Source organism: Ictidomys tridecemlineatus, chromosome X (assembly GCF_052094955.1).
Source record: "Ictidomys tridecemlineatus isolate mIctTri1 chromosome X, mIctTri1.hap1, whole genome shotgun sequence".
Taxonomy (NCBI): Eukaryota; Metazoa; Chordata; class Mammalia; order Rodentia; family Sciuridae; genus Ictidomys; species Ictidomys tridecemlineatus.
In genome coordinates this window covers 54,493,068-54,514,289 of record NC_135493.1, presented here as the reverse complement: position 1 = coordinate 54,514,289, position 21,222 = coordinate 54,493,068, and the positions used below count along the sequence as shown (strand labels likewise).

The window sequence follows — 21,222 nt, the reverse complement described above, 5'->3', positions numbered from 1 at the left end:
CAAATTGGCCTTCTGTGTCCTCTTCTTTTTCTATATGTCCCACACAGGGCCTCCTTAAGTGCTTCATATAATTTCTTTGCACAAAATCCTTCATTTTCCCTGTTACAGAATCAAGTGCTAATCATGCAACCACCGCTGCTTTTCATGGATCTTACACTTTTTAATTATTTTTTTATTTGTTCTATTTAGTTGTACATGACAGCAGAATGTACTTTAATTCATCGTACACAAATGGAGCAACATTTAATTCTCTGGTTGTACATGATGTTTGTTCAATCATACATGAACCTAGGAGGGATCTTATGCTTTAGTTAAACCAAATTGTTCAACTTTCCCTGTATATGCACCAAGAAGTTCCATGTTTATACCTCTCTTTATGGCTTTCCTCCTAAGAAATATTGAAGTTCCATGAGGACAGGGACCACATCTATCAGGTTCAGTGTTATATTCTCACAGTACAGCACTGTATGTGGCACAAGTAAGCACATAGTGAATATGGACTGGCTGAATACAATTATCAAATATCCAAATCTACTTACCTTTTCAATTTCAGTTCTTATGCCATTTCCTCCAAAAAGTCAACATTGATACTTGTGTCCCACTCTACCTCTCTAAAACTAACGGTGATTTTTTTTTTTTTTTTTTTTTAGAAATCCCACAGGCCTGCAAGAACAGTAGTTTCGACTGAATAGACACTTAGTGATTAGAATAGTCACACTGGGAGATGAGAGTGGGAGATGCTTTAGTAAGGCAGAGAAGTTGAAGGTTTCATGTTATTTATTATTATAATTAATGATAGTTCATAAACATTAAAAGGTAAAAATATTGGCTGGACCTCAATTTGCCAAGATACAGATGAAAATATTACCCAAACCTGTATTAGCCAAGATATAGTATCATCATGGCTAAAGTTCAAACTCTGGTTAATTTCTAAGAAGTAGGAACAAAGCTATGATTTGCATAGTTTGTGTATTTGCAAGTTGTTTCCTCTGCAATGTACAGTCACTGTAATAATGTTTTATTTGTGGCTATTGGAACTCTAGACATCTAAGGAAATTCAGTCTCTAAATGAGGTCTTTGGCTATAGCTTTCTTTTTATTATAATCAAAACTATATAGCATATTACACGCATTGCATATATATCAATTTTCATATTTCCATTTTTCCCTTGAACTCTTGGCATCAAGCTCCAACTTCCCTAGTTATGGGTATATCATGGTTTTCATACTATCTATTAAAGAATTGTCTGTTTGGGTTTCAGTGAGGAGAAAAAGCTGATGTATTTGATTGCTGGAGCAAATCATTCCAAGGGAAACAATGGGTTGCCAGGTTTTGGATCATGTCATTTATAGACCTGGTTATTACACCCTTCTTCTTCAAGCCAGCCCACCCATGATGAAAGATTATTTTCAAAGTCCTCCAGAGAATAATAACCCATAATCCTCAATTAATTTCTCCAGATATTTACCCCTCTGAGTATTTGAAACCCATTTGCTTTAGTGCCATACTTGACAAAAAAAAAAAAATCTATAGAAACAGCTACTCTGGAGCATGTAAATCACCCTTCTGACTTTTCTAGACTTTTTGGATGTACAAACATCTCTAAAGAATACTAAAAGGAAACCTTATGATCCCTGAAAGTGTATGTGAGTCTTTGAATATGATCCTGTGATCTCCACCATTCAGGCACTTATAAAAACAACTCTTGGACTTCTGTTCAGTCATAGCTTCTCACAGAATGTTCTTACATCTTTCTTGACACTCAATAACATGCCTTTTCATTCAGCCTTAATTAAATTATCATAGGCAACACAACATTTAATGTTTATCTTAACTTTATTGAATAAGTAAAGTAGGCATTACATAAAGATTGCAAGTCATTCTTGGTCCTGCATAGATACAGACATTTATTCTGAGGCAAAATGAGAGCACAAATGCAGTTTACTGCTACTGAAATGGTTCTTCAAGGTGGCTTGGTATGGACACAATCTCCCTCAATACTCATTTAATGTTGTCTTTGCTTTCACCTTTCCCATCAGCTGAGGGATTCACAATATCTAAAATAAGCGTGTAAGGAACTCTTCTGTATCAGAGGTAGTTTTGTGTCTGCATTATGAATCAAAAAAGACATTTGGTCAAAGACTTCTTAAAGAAGGGGCAGAAGAGATACAGTCAAGCACAGACTTGAGATCCATTTTTTTCAAGCTAATTGGCCATATTAGCTAAAGTATCAACCAAAGTTTAGAATAACCACTTTGTCCACTTAACAAAGCATGCAGTAGCCTGTACAGATAATAGCTTTTAGAGAGAACCTTAAATTTGTCTCAAGCACCAAAGATATCTTTTAAAAAGTGTAAATAACTAATGTAGTGGCTGAATGGTGCCCTCTCCAAGAAAGGAGGATACGTTCACATCCTAATCCCTATAATCTGTGAATTAGCTTGTTTGGAAAATGTAATTAAATTTGTATGATATGATTAAATTAAGGATTTAGAGATAAGATTATCATGGGTAATCTGAATGGCCCCAAATTCCATTATAAATGTCCTAATACAAGAGAGGCAGAGGTAGATTAGATGCACTAAAGGGAAGATGATGTGGAGAAAGAGCAGAAAGAGATGCAGCCAAGGAATGATAACAGACACAAAAAATGAGAAGATGCAAGGAACAGATTTCTCCCTAGAGCTTCCAAATGAAACACAGTGAACATAACTCAATTTTGGACACTGGCCTCCAAAACAGGAAGAGAATACTATTTTAAACCACTATGTTTGGGGTAATTTGTTATAGCAGCCACAAAAATCTAATACAGGTATCAGTACAGGCAAGTGGGCTATTGCTGTAACAAATATCTTAAAATGTGAAAGTGGCTTTGAAATTGAATAATGGGAATAGACTGGAAGAATTTTGATGCATGTGGTAGAAAAAGCATAGACTGGACTATTGATGGAAATATGAGTGTTAAAAGGCATTTTTGGTGAGGGCCTGCAATGAAATGAAGATCATTTTATTGGATATTGTAAGCAAGGCAATGCTCGTTCTATATTGGCAAAAAGCCTATATGAATTGCCACCTACAGTTGTGTGGCAAGGGGAACATGTGACAAACTAGGATATTTGGTTGAGGAGAGTTGGAATTGAAGCAGTAGAGGTATGGCATTGTTTCTTCTCTGCCTAGAGTAAAATAGGAAAGAGAAATGGAGGAAAGGACTGTTAAGTGGGAAAAGAACCAGTACTTGATGAGTTAAGAAATTCCAAGCCTATTCAGAATGTAAAAGAGGCTAAAGTTAGGAGATTCAGTATTAGGAAAGTGTATTCTGGAGATAGGGCCAAGGCTAAGGATGTGGCTGGATATTCTTTGCCTAGTGCTAAAGAGATCAGGCAATGAGTCATGGATTTACTCAACCATCTCAGCAGAAACCAGGAATAGAGAGAAAGTTATCCAGGAAAGATATGTAAAAGGGCCCTCTTTTCTAATTGTGTGAATCAACAAGATATATATGGGAGCTCTACCAAGTTTTTGAGAATACTATATCAGCAGAAATGTCTTTGCTTGGCCTGCAAGGGGCAGAGACAGGACAAAATTAGAGAAGGCTGTCAGACTACCAATAATCTACAGGCAGAAAAATAGGACAATATAAACTATTCAGCTACAAACATGTGCCAATTTTCAAGATAAAAGGAGGATGGCACCAAGGGAAAAGCTGCAAGTGCAAAGTTAGAGGGCCAATAATGAGGGGAGAGTCAGAATTGTGACCCATGGGCACAGAGGCAGAGGCCCAGTCCATGGTCCAAGAGGGGAGAACTTCAGACCCGAAGGGTGGGGCACTGAGACAGAGAGGACTGTTGCTAGGCCTTGAATCCTAAAGGGAATTTAGTTTTTGAAAATGATTAAGATAGGTGACTGACTCCCTTTTCCATTATCTCCTTCTGGAATAGGAACATTTGTGATTATTTAGAGTTGAAACTGTAATCAGCTGAGACTTAGGAATGTTGGGATAGGGTGAATATATTTTACACATGAGAAAGACATCAATTTGGGGTTGGGGACAGAGGGCAGAACCTCTAGATGTTCCCTTATTTGGAAAAGGGGTTTTAGAGATGTAATTAACTTAAAGTTCTTGAGATGAAGAGATTATCTTGGCAGAGGGAGATTAGGTACACAGACAAAAGGTGCTGCAAAGATGAGTGGAAATGTGGCCATGAGCCAAGGACCGTCAATAGCCATCAGAAGCTGGAAGAGACAAGAAAGGATTCTCTAGAATCTCTGGAGGGAGCATGACCCTGTGAACCCCTAGATTTCAGAACAATGAGAGAATCAATTTCTTTGTGTTAAGCCACCAAATTTGTGGTCATTTATTATAGCAGCCAAAGGAAACAAATATAATTAGTTAACATTTTATGTGTTTTCTATTTTTTTAAGATTCTGAAAAATATCTGCATAACTGGTGCTTCTCCTGTGTGGTAGTAAGAAACAAAAGATTTTACTATAATTTGTTTTTATACTAAAATGTCACTATGTACTTTTCAATCTAAAACAAAAATGCAAGTGGCTAGAGCAGGACCATTATAAACCTGATAAGTAAATCTTTTAACTTAATTATTGGACCCTGAATGTTTTAATGTTTGTGAAAAGCATGTGGATTGCTGTAAATACAAATATATAACTTATCAAGAATAGCACTTCATTCATTCTTGTTCACAAACTAGAAAATAAGGCAAGTTTGCATCTGGAAAAGGCAATACACATCACTATTTCTACCTTGACAAGTTTGATAATATGGCATGGTAAATGTCTCCAAAATTTAGTCAAGGTTGACACTTCAAAATAATTTTTCTACAGTCAAAAGACTCAAAGAAGCGATACCACGAAGATTTCAGAAAAAATCTTTGCAAAGTCAAAAATGCACACATTAGTTATTTACCTAAATTAGTAGGACCTAAACTTTTGTTGTTAAAAATAGTGTGTGAAAACAGATGTGTCCTCAAACATGTTTATGTGTGCACATGTATGTTTTCAGTCAGGAAAAAGTGGAAAAAATCTTAGATGTTGTGACTTTGATTTCTCTATTATAGCAGCTTTCAGAGAATTTTGAAGTATAATACTCAAGCCAGAATGCACTGGAGGACAAGGCAACCAAATTATTATACATCTATATAAAGAATTCTGTGAGCTACTGGTCACTTATCTCAGATGGTGACTTGCCAAGCCAGTCATTTGTTCTTTCTCTATCATGTGCAGTGGAGGAATAGAAATAGGACTTTCTACATAAGAAATATACATATAATAATTCTTTTACAGTAATCACAATCATCTGCATGAATTGGTCTTCAAATTGCACTCCAGAGAAGTTACACCAATTATTCCAATGCTCATCATAAAATAACAGATAAGTTAAGTATAACTTTAACTTTCATCTATTTGAGAAAAACATAGACCTTTTTTTCCCCCAGAGTTGTTGTGGCAGCATCATTTAAATTTGTTAATATAAGGTAAGTATGATGATGACTGTGAAGTTCACTTATTTACTGGGATGTGCAATTACTGCAGCAAGAGATACAAATATATACACACATGTATATACATATACATATATAGAATTTCTGTTTTTCTTCTTCAGACCACCAAAACAGAATTGGAAAGGGGAGTAGAAAGGAAGATAGAACAGTTGACCTTTCACACAGTTTTCTGCTGCATTTTATAGAAAGAAATCTCTTTCCTCCCAGGTCTTCTAGAACTCCATTCCCTGCCTTCAAGGGGGTCAAGGGAGAAAGAAGCAATAGAGAGAAGAAATAAACCACAAATATGAATCAATATTTGCCTTTAAAGTCTAAATAAAGATAATAGAACTTTCAGGTACATCCCTAGCACAAACATTAAAATGTGGAGTTTTTCTCAAAAAATAGTCATATAAAGTATTTGTATAAAGTAGACATCTATGCATAATTAGAAAATACCTCTTTAAATAAAATTGAAGTCATTTTCCCTAACTGATTCTGTTAAACTTTGGTTTATTTTTAGCAATGATATGCGCTTACAATATCATGCTGAAACGCTAGACTAATGATAAATTTAATTTCAGCCAAAGCAGATGAATCCATCAGCTTTCACTTGAGATAAGATTCTAAATAACTTGACTGACATGGAGCTGTACTTTTTTGAGTTTTCAAAATGGCTTCTCTTACACTGTGTGCAATATTAGCACCTTTCCAAATCATTAGCATGCACATTTTGTCTTGGCCTTTTCCTTTGCTATCTATTAAATTGGAAGCAGACAGTGAATAGTTCTATTCTTTTTTTCTTCTTTTTCTTTTAGTGGGAGTGACCTAGAAATTCAGGATTTTAAATATTTGAATATTTGAAAGTCTCAAAACTCTTCAATTTTTTACAATTCCCTCTTCAGAGTCAGGTCACACAACAACAAAGAACACACATTTTTACGCTAAAGTGGAACAAATATTTCTAGTCCTGTGAACTGTTCAGATAGGTATTGTGGGAGGAGTCTAGTGATAGTTCCACAAATGCACATCAATTCATCCAATTTAGCTTGACCTTTGCAGAAATACACTTATATCCACTCTGACCCTTGAATGCATGTTTTATTCTTCTGAAAACATATGATTTTATTTACTTAAATATTTTTCATATTCTTTGGCATCAGGAATCACTTAGATGAGATAGCTCCATTGTGGCGAGAGCGTGACCTTTCCAAAGGTACCCGTCTGTTATCTGTAAGACAAAGAGAAAAAGAACCAAAAACATGGTGAGCCTTAGATCTCGGCTATTACATGATACCAGGTTGAGAGAGGTTTTCAAACAGTACTGAAAAATCACTTCAAATGAATATGTAAATAGGCAACAAGGAGCCCAGATCTGAGGAGTTCATGCTGCAGCTGCCAGGCTGAGTTCAAGAGTTCTACAATCAGCAATAAATGACTTTTCTTGGTAAGCAAAGTCAGAGTGATAAAAGAAATGGAAGAATTCTCTCAAGCACAGTCCCCTTGGAAATAGCAGGCGACAACAAAATTCCTTGGTAAAAATGTTAAATTGAAAGGATCTATGTACAGTGCCTTTTGTTGGAAAGCACTTCAATTCCCTATGAGTTTTCAATTTGTATGTTGGCTACCTCTAGAGGACACCAGCGTGGGCAGAGCAGAAAAGAGTTTTTATTTTTCACAATGATTGCAATATGTGGCAATCAAACCAGCTACTGAGTTGGCCTGATTGTATGATGTAAACAAATTCAATACATTATATAGTCATTATGGGAATGAATAATGAATGGGACCTAGAATAGGTCCCATTCCTCCTACCCATCACAGGAAGAATAATCACTGTAAAGATGACTGTTGGCACAAAGCTTGGAAAGCAAAGTTTAAAAGCATTGAAAGTTGCTGAAAATAGTTTTCGTTTTAATAGAAAAAAAGGTTTACAGCTCTGCTTTGTGATGATCACTGCTATGTTATTATCACCTCTGTTTTATGCTCAGCTTAAATGCAATTGATGTGGGTGAAAATCCCTTTTTGACAAAAGCATAATATACTTAGATTCTCCATTTAGAATGAGACTGGGTCCCTAGAAATAATGACAAGCACCAGCACTTACATAAATGCTAACACTTTACACTCGTTAATTTGCTAATTCACACAACATCCCCGGGAGGTAAGCCCATTTCATTCTATCCTATTATCTCTGCTTTAGTGATGAAGGTTACACAGCAAATCAATGGTGTGATGGGGGATTATAATGCAAAGTTAATGCCTAAATGTCAGGTCAGCTTTGTCCAGAAGTACATGTTGGGGCCTCCCAAGCTGCTACTCATTTCTTCCCTGAGATGGTGATACCCAACCAACATATCCTGCCTGTTACATGGGAAGGATGGACTGAAAAGTGCTGAGGGTTGGCCATAGTGCCTTTCTCATTTGTGCTAGCACCTCTTGACTGATTCCTGGAGTTTTTGATCAATACCCAGAGCAAACCTAACTGACCCCCGTGATCCTCATCTCATTAATACTCCTTGTGAATGCATTGACCCAACTATTCATAAGCTTAAAGACTACCCAGAACTTCATAATGCAACTATATCTCTGAGAGGTGAGAAAACAAAAGTCATTTTCTCCACTCAGAGATATATCTGAATGATGGATTATTGGGATATCCTTTTGACGATATCATTGGAAAAAATCTATTATTTAGTTTGTGATATGTTTCACAATTCAGCTAAAAATGTGAAGATACCATTCCTGGATAAAGGATTTATTGCTTAGAAGTCACTGGTTTGCATACACTTTGGTTTGGGGCTTCTTAGAAAATACTTCAAAATGAGATAACAATACAAGGTTCCCACTGCATCGCTAGCATTTAAGAGTTCAGTGTTAAAGCCATCAGATTTAGCATGACTACAGTTTTGTGCCAGCTCGAGAAAAGGCTTGTGCCTTGGTGCCATAAATATCCATTCCATTGCTTACCACTCAATGGATCCAACATGAGTACCACCTCTAAAAACTTAGCCCCACAGCATTATATGACAGGATGTGAGAATTCACATCGACATGCAAATTATCAGTAGCATTTGGTGTGAGAAAATGAACTTTGGAGTCAAAGCACACAAAGGACTCTGAAGCTTTTGGAAGATAGGCTAAACTTTGGTTCAGGACCCTAATCCAGTGTTATGGTTGGATATGTGGTGTCCCCAAAAGCTAATGTGTGAGACAATGCAAGTTTTAGAGAAGAAATGATTGAGTTATGAGAGTCCTAATCTATACATTAAGCCCCTGATGGGATTTACTGAGTGGAAACTGAAGGCAGTAGGGTATAGCTAGAGGAGGTGGGTCTCTGGGGCATGGCCTTTGGGGTATACATTTGGTATCTGGTGAGTGGAGCCTTTCTCTGCTTTCTGAACATCATATGAGCTGCTTCCCTCTGCCATACCCTTCTGCCATGTTGTTCTGCCTCACTTTGAGCCCTGAGGAACAGAGGCAGCTATCTGTGGACTGAGACCTCTAAAACCACCAGTCCCCAGATAAACTTTTCCTCCTCTACTATTGTTCTAGGCACGTCTTTCAGTCACACCAAAAAGATCACTGAAACATCCAGATTTTGGTATACATGAAAAATTATTTTAGATTTTCTCCTCCCTCATTTTGGGTACCTAATAGGTCCCTATGTTAATGAGATAATTATATGAATAAGCAATTCTGTAAAGGTCACCACTTACATTTTCAAAATGTTAACCCACAACCTTTTTCTCTGGGGGAAACAATGTCAGAAATTGCCATCTAGATCTTTTGATGTATTTCCAATTCTGTGTTTATGTTAAAATTAATTTAGTTGCAAAATATATATTTATACTTTAGACTTGTATAAAATCAAGACATATGTAGAATTTAGAGGCTATCATAAAGTGTACACATACTTTGTTGCTTTCTTTTCCCCCGTCTGTCCACATTTTAATGGTAACTAGCAATCTAACGATGATAACTTTTCATGCTTAGAGTCGTCTTGAGTGAGAGACTGAAATATCACTGAATGAACTGTTTGAAATATGACTTCTACATTTATGGAATTAAATACTAAGGGCCCTCATAAGTAGTCATCATAATAATGAGAAAAGAACATATGTAGGATATTATTGTTGTCAGAGGTGACAAAGAGTGATTGTGAGAGTGATAGCATTTCTCGTTTGGAAACAGGTGTAGGAGGTAGCTGCCCATGTGATATAATTTGAGAGCTCCATAAACTCCAGTATAAGCCAAATTCACTTTTCTAACTAGTCTTCATCTTATAACACTATTGATGCTACTGTACTTTCAATGACAAAAATAGAGGCCTTTCATCCAAAAAGTGAGTGGGTTAAAACACATGTATTTACCTGAAATGATACTGGGTGGGGAGTTAACAAGTAGTGGCATCTCCTCCCAATCTGCCTCTTATAATTTTGGAAATCAAAGGGAAAGAGATGGGGGTGCATGGAACTTGTTTGTATGTACTTGTTGAGGACACTGCAATGAGATAGAGGAAAACTCCACCATAGTTCGGTAAGTACACCCTAACAGATTCTCTTTGGTCATCAAAGACTTGTCTCTGAAATGCCCCAGGTGAAGGTGAACAGATTCTGATACTGTGGAGACTGATCTGATCAAAGAATGAAGTTGAAAAGAAGGATATAGGTATATGAAAATGTGCATCCTATGGAGCAAAGATGGACAAAAACAATATTCAAATCTTTCATCCAAAGGGAATATAAAATACATGGTTCATCTTAACTATGGTTCAGCACCTTATGAATATCAGGTTAACCAGCACAAATTGATGCCAAGGTTTTCCCTGCTGTCATAAGAGAAGAAGCTTTATGCTTTATGACTTTCCTGAGCATAAATTGATTTGGCATTCATCTCAAAAATCTTCCCAACTGAGTTGTGAAGTGAATGGATTAATCCCATTATTGTATTGCTCTAGAATTCACTCATGCAATCATTTATTCAGCAACTATGTACAAAGCACATCATCCATGAAATAACTGAATGTCACTAAGTTTCAGATCCATCCCTAAATCTATATCATTAATTTCCTTCTTCCTGAAAACTTTGTGAAGTGAACTGAGGAATAAGCACAGCCTAGATAAGGCCTACACATTACATAACATGAGATAATCTAGAAGACTCAAACCTACAGTATGGGAGTGTGTCATTAATCCTATAACAAAAGGAGTGTATGCCAAAGTACAAGGTTGTGTCTTGCACACTGCATGAGATCAAGTTGGGACTGAAAAATTCCAATAAAAAAGAATCACATTTATTATTCATTCCCCTCAAATTTAGGTGTCTGTCTCTTGTTGTCTAAGGAGAGACTGTTTCCCTTCTGCTTCAAAAATAGTTGTATCAATTTTGCCCTAACCAAACACATTAATTCCTCACAGCAGGATAACATTAAACCAAGTGTATGCCCAGTACATACTTCACTATTTCAAAATACCCCATCTTAATGCAAATTAGTTGTCTAGAAAACGAATTAAAAGAAACCTTCAGTGTAGGCACTGTTTCCAGCAAACATAGCAAATGAAGGTCTGGGTCTATGCAGCTTAGGCTAAGGAAACCAAGGAAAGTTATTGCTTCCAGAAATGTCCACTAAAGTAGCTGTTTGTTTCTGAAAACAGTAGTGAGAGAAAAATAACTTATTTTAGACAGTTATATCGAAATCATCATGTGAACTTACATTCCTCCTCCCTATGTTTTTCCTCCTCCCTATGGTTTTCTCTGTGATTTTAGGGATCCTAAATTGGATAAAGATTCTCACCTCACTAGAAATGAGTGGCCTATGGTAACCAAATTAGGCTTGGGCCTAATCTCTTGATAGAGGACCTTTCTCTATCAGTTGACCAGATTCTTTCTCCTCACTGTTACCAGAATACGGTCTTTAAAACAGCTTGAACTAAAACAGCTTGAACTATTCATACAAATTGGCATTCTACTTTTTCATTAAATATTTTAGCACAGAAATTTTATATGTCATTAAACTTCTAGATGATGATCTCTTTTTTTAAAAGAGAGATAATTTTTTAATATTTATTTTTTAGTTTTCGGTGGATACAACATCTTTAATTTATTTTTATGTGGTGCTGAAGATAGAACCCAGCGTCCCAGGCATGCAAGGTGAGCGCATTACCGCTTGAGCCACATCCCCAGCCCACAAATATGATCTCTAACGGCCATATACTCTTCTTTTTTTTTTTTTTTTTACATAAATAGACCACAATTTGGTTAACCATTTATCTACTTCAGGGCATTTAAGTTGCTTCCAATATCTTGCTGGTATAAATAGCATACTAAAGAATATCTTCACAGTTATATCTATACATGTGCCATATATGTAGATGGCATTGTTGTGCTGTGAACAATTAGGTGCAAATTGTACTCTAGAATAGTTTTACTAATTTAAATCCAATTGTCAGTATATAAATTTGTCTAATCTCATTGAGTATTATTCTTTTTAATATGTGCTGATTTAAAAAGTAAAAACAACATGATTCATGATTTTGGCATTTCTTCAAATACTAGAGAGGCAGATTTTTTTTCATGTTATTGTCCACTTATTCGTCCTTTATATGCTGACTATTTCCTTTGCCTGTTAATTTTGTTTTGGCTTTGAACATTAATTAACAACAATAATCAATTAAAATATTAGAAATATTTCCCTTAGTTTGTTGGTCGCCTATTTTGTGTTGTAAGCTTTAAGGAACATATGGTTTCATTTTTACCATTTTAATGTTACTAAATATATCTATTATTTACATTGTGATTTTTTCCCTTTCTTTATAAGCTTAGAAAGTCTCTAGCCATAGACATTGATAAACACTCAATCATATCTTTTCTTGTCCCTTAAGGTTTGATTTTTTATATTTAATGCTTTAGATGATCTGTGTTTTATTTTTTCTCCGTTTTATTTTGTTTTATAGTGCCTTATCAAATAAGTCTCCACATTGTTTTATTTCTTCTTTTTCCTCACAAAGAGGACATGCATCATTTGTTGAATCATCATGAATTCCTTTACTGATTCATAATATCTTTTTTATCATATATTAAAGTATCTATACTAGGGTTTCTGTTCTGTTGACATTGATATTATTCTGCAATTTTGTGCCAATACCTTCTTATCTCATCATTTGAGCCTCATAATATGTTTTAATATCTGGTGTAATTAAACCTCTATCACCTATATTTTCACTTAAAACAAATATTTTGGGGGTACACTTTGGTGTTCTACATCACATTATAATCACAAAACAACTAAAAACCAGTACAACATGAAAAACAAGCACAATGGGTCCTAGGCTCCTCCTAGCAAAAAATAGGCAGTTGCCTCTGAAAGCCAATGAGTTAAGTGATGCTAAGATCCCTAATGATGTTTTCAGAGTGTTTCTCATTTTCTTGAAAACTGAACAAGTCTTCATACCTATTTTTTTGGTCAACTTTTCTGACACTAGCCATTTTCTTTTAGAAATACAGCAGATTCCAGCACTAACCTAGAGTATACCCAATTACACTTAGACATTTTTTCCAGCACTGGGAACTGAAATCTGAGACACTCTACCATTGAGCAATGTCTCCAGTTCCATCCACCCCCCACACTTTTTTTTTTTTTTTTTTTGGGACAGGGTCTCACTAAATTTGTCAGGGTAGCCTTGCACTTGTGATCATCCTGCCTTAGCCTCCCAAGTAGATAGGATTACAAGCAACAGCCATCACACCCACTCACCTAGACATTTTATAATACATTTACTCTTTTTGTTTTTGCCTTGTCAAAGATTCAAATAACTGAAATTAAGTGTATAATTTCGTTAGCTTCTAGTGCTTCTAATTTGTAAACCTTATTTTCTCATAGATTTTATAAGTTTACATTTTGAGTCTCTACTAGGTACCATAGGTATTAAACCACATTGAACTGTTTCATTCCTATGGAATTGTATACACAGGGTGCTGTGCAAAAATGCATGGCTGAGAGCCAATCAATTACCTTCAGTTAACAATTAAATACTTCTAGCCCTATTCTAATCTCCATGACATTGTAATATTTTTAAAACTTGAAACAGGCCATGTTGTGTAATCTACATCCTTCATTACATGCAAATAAATCTATGCAAAGAAAACAGAAACCCAGATTACTGTGGTAGTTCAGGTTGGCAGAAGAGAGGAAAGTTATTTTAACGATGATGGTAATGGAAAGCAATAATGTTAAAATAGTTCAGAGGCTACTGTGACTATAGACACACAACTCCCATTAACTGTAATTGGAGTTAAGCACATGTAATGATAACAAAATAGACCCCTAAATGTCTTTCCAATTGGAAAATAAGCAAATGTGTTCCAGGAAACAGCATGCTTTTGTGTGGAAAATACAGTATTCTAATTGAGATGCACAAATTATTTTCACATTGATATTGCTGAGGGTATGATGGTGGTATTTTCCCTATGCTTAGGGATGTAGTAGATCTGCTTGGGGTAACATCTGTAGAAAGAATGCCTTTCCTTAATGCTCAGCATTCGTTATGGTATTAAAGGAAAAGTCTCAATAGTTGCAATGGATTTATTAATACAGTAGCTTGTTATCAGCATGAAATTCTGCTATGCTAGGGGAAAAACAAATTATATTTTACAAAACTGCAGTAGAGAGATTAAATCACTTTTCTATATTTCACTTTCTTCTTATCCTTTCTGCCAGGTAGTAACTCTACTCTCTATCTCTATTATGAACCTCATATTTTGCAAACTATCAAGACTTGTAGTAATATAAAGGTATATTATCAAACAAACTCAATTATAGTAACTTTAGGAAGATGGAAATATGTGATAAAAGTAAAATCACATAGTACAATAATATTACTTCAAGGCATTAAAAACTTAATCCATATTAAGCTATGAATGGAGAAACTATGCAATACTTACTTTTATCTATCACAAACATATATTTTTATAATGTCTCCAACCAACCTCTTGGGATTTTAAATGACTAGCATTGGCATAATTGATAACTTGAGTATTTCCAAGTATTTTAGAAAAATATGGTGCAGAAAAAAAATAAAATCAGTATATTGTTCAGAATTTAAATTCCCATAGACCTTAAAATTGATTATCTTTAGACTCAATGTCAAAGCTAGTGAATAGATCTTTTTTTTTAATGTCCTTGGTTTTGTACATAAGCCATGCATTGTTTGTTTCCTTACTAGAGAGTACAACTGGGCCCTAAGACAAAACTTTCTCTGAGTTTGAAAGTCTGATGAGGACACCTGCATACCTGGAAAATACAGAAAATGGTGACAAATAAAAATATGAAGAGTGTTAGAAAATAGTGGGAAAAGCTCCCAAGGAAATTATATAAATGAAACTGATGTTGAAGAGCAAACCAGCAGAAACGACACAAACTGTAACAGCACTGTTCAAGATGTCTATCATAGTGGCTGATACATAGCAGTTTCTTAGAAACTGTTGATTAAGTAATCATCCAGTCATTAGTAATGAATCAGGAACTGATCCTTGAGTTCACCTTCAGCTAGGCTGCTTACATGGAGGGAATATATTTTGCCATTAATACAAAGAAACACTTCCATCATCCATCCATCACAAATTGTTTTGGCATAAACTATCTATCTGCAGGGAATATAACAGGCACTCATATATTATTAAAGTGGAAAGGATAAATGTACCAAAAATTATTACATGAAATATAACTATGTGTCTTTTGTAGCATTTATTAGATTCTAAGTACAATGGAGGTTCATAATAGAGAACCATGTGCAGGAAATTAAGTGCAGGAAATCAGGGTCATGGAAAACTACATCATGATTAGGCTTTAAAAGATAGGTAGAGGGGCTGGGGTTGTGGCTCAGTGGCAGAGCGCCTGTCTCACACATGTGAGGCACTGGGTTCAATCCTTAGCACCACATAAAAATAAAGAAATAAAGGTTTTGGGTCAAACTACAACTAAAAAAAAAATTAAAAACGAAAGGTGGAGCCAGCCACTGTGGCACATGCCTGTAACCCCAGTGCTGGAGAGGCTTAGGCAAGAGGATTGTGAGTTCAAAGTCAGTCTCAGCAACTTATTGAGGCCCTAAGCAATTCAGCAAGACCTTGTCTCTAAATAAAATATTAAAAAGGGCTGGAGATGTTGCTCAGTAGTTAAGCATCTGGTACCCCCCCCACACACCAAAAAAAAAAAATAGTTGGCACTTCAATAAGAAGAAACATTTAGCTGTCAGTTTTTGCTTAGTAGGAAAAAGTGAGTTTTAGTTCCTTATATTGTTGACCATTCAATTACCAAATTTTTCTTTTTTGGGGAGGCATGAAAAACAATGAATGAATAAGGATGAATCAGAAAGCCTGTACATATTTTACTTTTTCTCTAAGAAGAAAATAATTTAATCAAAGGAAATGCACTGGCCAGATTTGTAGTTGCAAGGACTAAGATACAGGTGGATTTTCCATATGCAGGTGATTTTAATTTCAATTATATTTTTATAAACAGTCTTGAAGCATTTATATGGAGGACAGCAGCTCTGCTCCAAGAAACAAACAAACAAATAAATAAATCCCAGCAGAAAGGGGGGCTCCCTGAAATCATCTGGTGAGGATCTGTTTTTGAAGTCTAGATGGCCCTATCAAGAATGACAGTACAAGAGCTGATCAAGGCATATATTACAATGACCTGGGCCAAGAGTGCTTGGCAGGGTAAGAGCATGAGCAGCCATGTAGGTGGGTGCAGAATAAACTAGCTGTCAAATGGCATTGGGGCTAGAGAGTCAATTCATTACTACCACCTGTCATCTCTGTGCCTTCCTACTCCATGTGTGGCACAAATCCTTATGACTAAGAATACCAGGCATCAGCCATTTCTCTAACTTCAATCATATGATGGACAGTCCTCTGTCATTTTCTGTGGCAGTTGTTTGTGATCTTCTTGAGCCTTGCTGCTGATATGCTGACCTAGAATACACTTACTTGTCATCTGCTTTTGTTTCTGAATCGCTCAGTGACTACATATCTACTTTTTGTTTTTAACATGTGCAACCCATTTCTTGGGGCTGCTTTCCTATATTTTTTGTTGATTAAGGAAGTTTTAGAGCAGACAGCCCAACTCTCTAACTTAAGTAGCCCCAGGAAGGGTGGAGGGAGAGGGAGTAAACTCAATGGCTTCAGTAGTAAGGCAGAGATGGCAGTCCTTCCCCTGCATGATGCCTCCATCTCTCTATGTACCAGATCATTGAAATATGCCAGTGCCTATGATTTTTGAGGAGAGAAGATACTTAACCTACACTTACAATGCAAGAGTCTATAAACAGGTGCTTCCCATTAGTAGTGTTCCCCATGCTAGTCTGTGCTTAATTACTTAACCAGTTGTATGGACAAAGGCAACCTGTGTGGTTAATATTCCAGACACTTTAGCAGCTGCCAGTGCCATTGTTTTAAAATCTAAACTCTCCCTTAAGGTAGGAGCCAGTCAGCAGTTGTTTTAAAAGTGAGCAATTAGGACAGAGTTAAAACATGGCTTCTCAATTTCATATTCATAACTGACAGAAGTTCTTTTGTAATTTTAGTGTCTAATGCAACCCATACAAAACCTGAGTGCCAAGCCCAGGCTACAGCCGAATAAAAATGGCTGCAACTAGTAACTTACCTCTCATGTAAGAAGTCTCAAAGAATCATTCCAGATTGTTAAGTCTACTGGAACAAAGCCAGTCCCCACAATATCAGAAAAATGTATAAATGTGAATAGCCATTCTTCCAATGTTCTTTGCAGCATTTTTGTACAAGCGAAATCACAAACAGCTTATATATCATTATGGGATTAGATGCAATATGGAGCCTACATAAACTGGGATACTATGCAGTCCATATAAATTGTTATATGGATCTGTGTGTCTGGATAGAAAGAGATCCACATTATAAAGTGAGAAATGCAAGTTATAAAAGAGTATATCATATTCTTATTTTTTAAAATTATAACTTAAAATATAATTTTGAAAGCTTGAAAGGATATACACCCCCAAAACTGGCTCTTGTCTTAATGGAGAAATTACAATTGTTTTTACTTTTCCGTGAACATCTGAATTTGAGGCATTTAAGCACAATCAATTTGCCAAGTTAGGGGAGAAATCTAGACAGGGTCTTAAGTTCTCAGTCCTCAGCTATAAAGCACATACTGTTTTCAATTTTTTTAAAAGAGCAGTCAATAATCTCTGAATTAATTCCTGGTTGATTATACATTCACTAAGTACATAGTAATGAAACAGGTGTTTCAGAAAACAGGTGCCATTTCTTTGCCCTGCTTCAGTAAGGGCTACAGAATGTTCTCTGATGGTAAAGACAAGTATTAGAACATAAGTAAATGTGTATTCCCATGCTATTATCATTTATGAAGATATCTCACATATTGTTAGATTCTAAATTCTGAAAGTTCAAGTCATAAAAAGTGACTGTCTTCAAAAGATTCACTCATTTTACAAATATGAGTAAAAATCCAAAAAGATATGGAAGTATGTCATTACATCATCTTTTGAGAGAAAGCTTTACTTCAATGATAAAATCACATCAGATTTTAAAACTGCTTTGCAACACATTGCCTAAAAATAACAAAATAAAAGAGGAATGAACCAACTATCCTTTGATAGTAAATGATACTGATCTATTTTCCACAAGGCATACTTTTCCCTATATAGTGCAGGTGGTGGTGTGTGGGAATGGTGGGGAGAATTATGGCACTAAGCATTATTCTTTCTCTTACCACCATTTATACTGGTGCAATTTATGACAAAGTAAAGCCAATTTATATATGTAGTCTTTGAACTTATTAAGGTACACTACTAGACACATTTTTTTCTAACTCATTAGGCCAGTCTCACATTTATTTATTTGCAAAATGAACCTTTCTAAACACCAATTTCCTCATTTGCAAAATGGAGATTTTAATAATAGTACTTACACTATAGGGTATTAATAGGACTAAATAACATAATTTAGTACCTGGCCCATATTAATCTTTTAATAGGTTTAAAGTATGCATGCACACATACAAACACATCAGTCAATAAACTTCAAGCAAAAAACTGTCTCTGCTTATAATGAATATACATTACTTAGTGTTAGGCATAGGTCAAAGTTTGTAGTAGCCATAATGGTACATATTGTTCATTGTTCTGCCACCTATTAGCATTGTTTTCCTAAATTTAAATTCCCCTTTGTGAACATGAAATAATATTAAAGGCCTATCTAATGGGGTTGTCCCAAGAATTAAATAATGTAAATGGGCTAGAAAGTAATCTAATACAGAATAAAAGTTTATATTTTTAACATTTATATTATATAATAATTATAGCATTTAAATAATTATATAAGACGTACATAAGATATTTATATTTTATTACATAATTTATATAAGAATCAAATTCCAAAGATTCTAGCATCAAAATCTTATTACACTTTTTAAATTCTAGACCACCTCATGGCATTATGACATTTTTTTAGTTACTTCTGGGACAATGAGATAAGATGCAAACAGATGTTTAAAAAATCTCTTTCAGATTAGTCTAGAAAAACAAAGACTTAATTAAGATTAGTCAGGAAATCGGAATTTATCAAGATTTTGACTATATTTATTTCCCAAGTCATCATGGGCTGGGGTATTTTTTATGCCTTTGAGAAGCAATGAAAATCTTTAATAACAATTTATTTATTTTTCTTATTGTCATCCAGTGGATATAGCAATGTTGCCAGACTGCTTTATATTACTTCTTCACTCTAGGATTCCAGTTGTCTGGACAGATTTGTCCCTTAGGGTAGAAAGAGATTATTTCTAGAGATTCTGGTCTGGCTTGAATGATGCATCTAGTAAAACCAGTCACTTGTTTGTTTTTTTTTTTCTTCCTTAGTACAGCAGATTTACCAGGCAAACTGCTGACCTTTAATTTGGTTTCCTGAGTAGCCTGTTCGGTGGAAAGAGGGGAGAGTCTTGCCATCATAAGCAGAGTCTATTCCCATGTTGGGCATAGTTCTCTCTGTCCAAAAACAGGCCTATGATTTATTTCTTGAACACTAACTACGTGCGTAGTATACTACAAGAGGGATACAGAGATAATGAGTCAATATTTTCTTTCAAGGCAGGTACAATGTAGTGATTGTGGTCTTTTGGTTTAAAAGTCTGATGAAGATATGTCTTGGCCACCTTTGTACTCTGCTCTATAGTTCTCAGTATGCTTGATGACCTAGATTACATCCTTTAATACTAGGATGAATCAAGATGCTGTCATTCAAATTGGGGTAGCATACAAAGATAATAAGACAGTAAGTGCTATCATTAGGGTACACTCTTCAAGAGCACAGAAAATGAACAGTTACCTTTAACACATTCAGGTGGAGCCAATCAACAGGCTGTTAAATATTAAAAGGCTGATGGTCAGGGGAGTGGCCGGGAAAGAATAAAAGTGATTTGGGAGACTCAAATTTTGTAACTGAAAACATGGGAAAGTATGGAGAGTGAGAAGAACAGTGAGCTGGGGCTGGGGATGTGGCTCAAGCGGCAGCGCGCTTGTCTGGCATGTGTGCGGCCCGGGTTCGATCCTCAGCACCACATACCAACAAAGATGTTGTGTCCGCTGAGAACTAAAAAATAAATATTAAAAATTCTCTCTCTCTCTCTCTCTCTCTCTCTCTCTCTCTCTCTCTCTCTCTCTCTCTCTCTCTCTCTCCTCTCTCACTCTCTCTTTAAAAAAAAAAAAAAAGAAGAACAGTGAGCTGATAATCAAATCCTGGGAAATACTGATATTTAAAAGTTGAGCATAGCACCAGGAGTCCACAAAGGAAACAGCAAGTATTCAGAGACATACAAAAAGAGCCATGAGAGTGCATGTTATGGAATCCAAGGGAGCAGATATTTTGAAAAGTGGCATAAGCAATAATATCACATATTGTAGAAAGATGCAGTAAAATAAAGACAGAAAACCATCAGATTTAGAAATATGGAGGTCATTAGAGACCTTAATGAGAGCAATTTCAGTGAAATAAGGGGAGCAGAAGCCAGACTGCAGAAGGTTGAGGAATAAGTGGAGGCAATGAATATAACTTACACTTGCATTTCCTGTGACCCTGAAAGAGATGATATTTTTTAGAGACATAACAGTTACCTCAGGGCATTGTGCCTGACAGTCCCAACCCACTTCTCACTAAAACCATCCTGCTCAAATGTTTTTGTTGTTGTCATTTATTTGTTTACGTAGGTAACAGTACTAAATACGTTCTCCTCCCACCTATCAGTGGCCACTGATAGTACCATGATGGATATCTGCCCCCCCAGGGGCAGCCAATTCATAGGTTGGCCAGTAACTAACAAATTATATAATTCATGATAAAAAGGCACTGTTCAATTGGGTAATAAGCCAGTTATAGAGAAATAGAAAAGGATGAACAGACACACAGAAAGAAGTGAAGCTCATTTTATTTCTAAGTGTCCAGAGGAAGTTTCTGTTCTAAAAGAACCCATTAATTATTTTATGTAATTCCTAATGTTGTGGTAAATTTCACATGAAAAAAAATCCAATGAAGCTCACCATGCGCTTATTTCTTAAAGTAAGATATACTTAAAGTTTTGTGTTTTCATTTTTATGGGACAGTAAAAGCTTTGACAGGCATATTCCATATCATCACTTTCTAAGTAACTAGTGCATTAATCATTAATATA

At 35.6% G+C, this 21,222-nt stretch overlaps 1 protein-coding gene across 4 annotated transcripts in view; it reads right to left on the bottom strand.

Moving 5' to 3' along the window:
- Window positions 1-1,817: 1,817 nt before the first annotated feature.
- Diaph2 (diaphanous related formin 2) overlaps window positions 1,818-21,222 on the bottom strand; it is an 802,473-nt gene continuing 783,068 nt past the window's right edge. For 3 of the 4 annotated variants that reach the window (XM_040283678.2, XM_040283675.2, XM_040283680.2), the window contains one exon: window positions 1,818-6,729. In XM_040283678.2, coding sequence (XP_040139612.1) covers window positions 6,665-6,729 — 65 coding nt within the window. In that variant the 3' untranslated portion in view covers window positions 1,818-6,664. The remainder of the gene's footprint in view (window positions 6,730-21,222) is intronic. The other variant, XM_040283676.2, reaches the window with a different exon arrangement.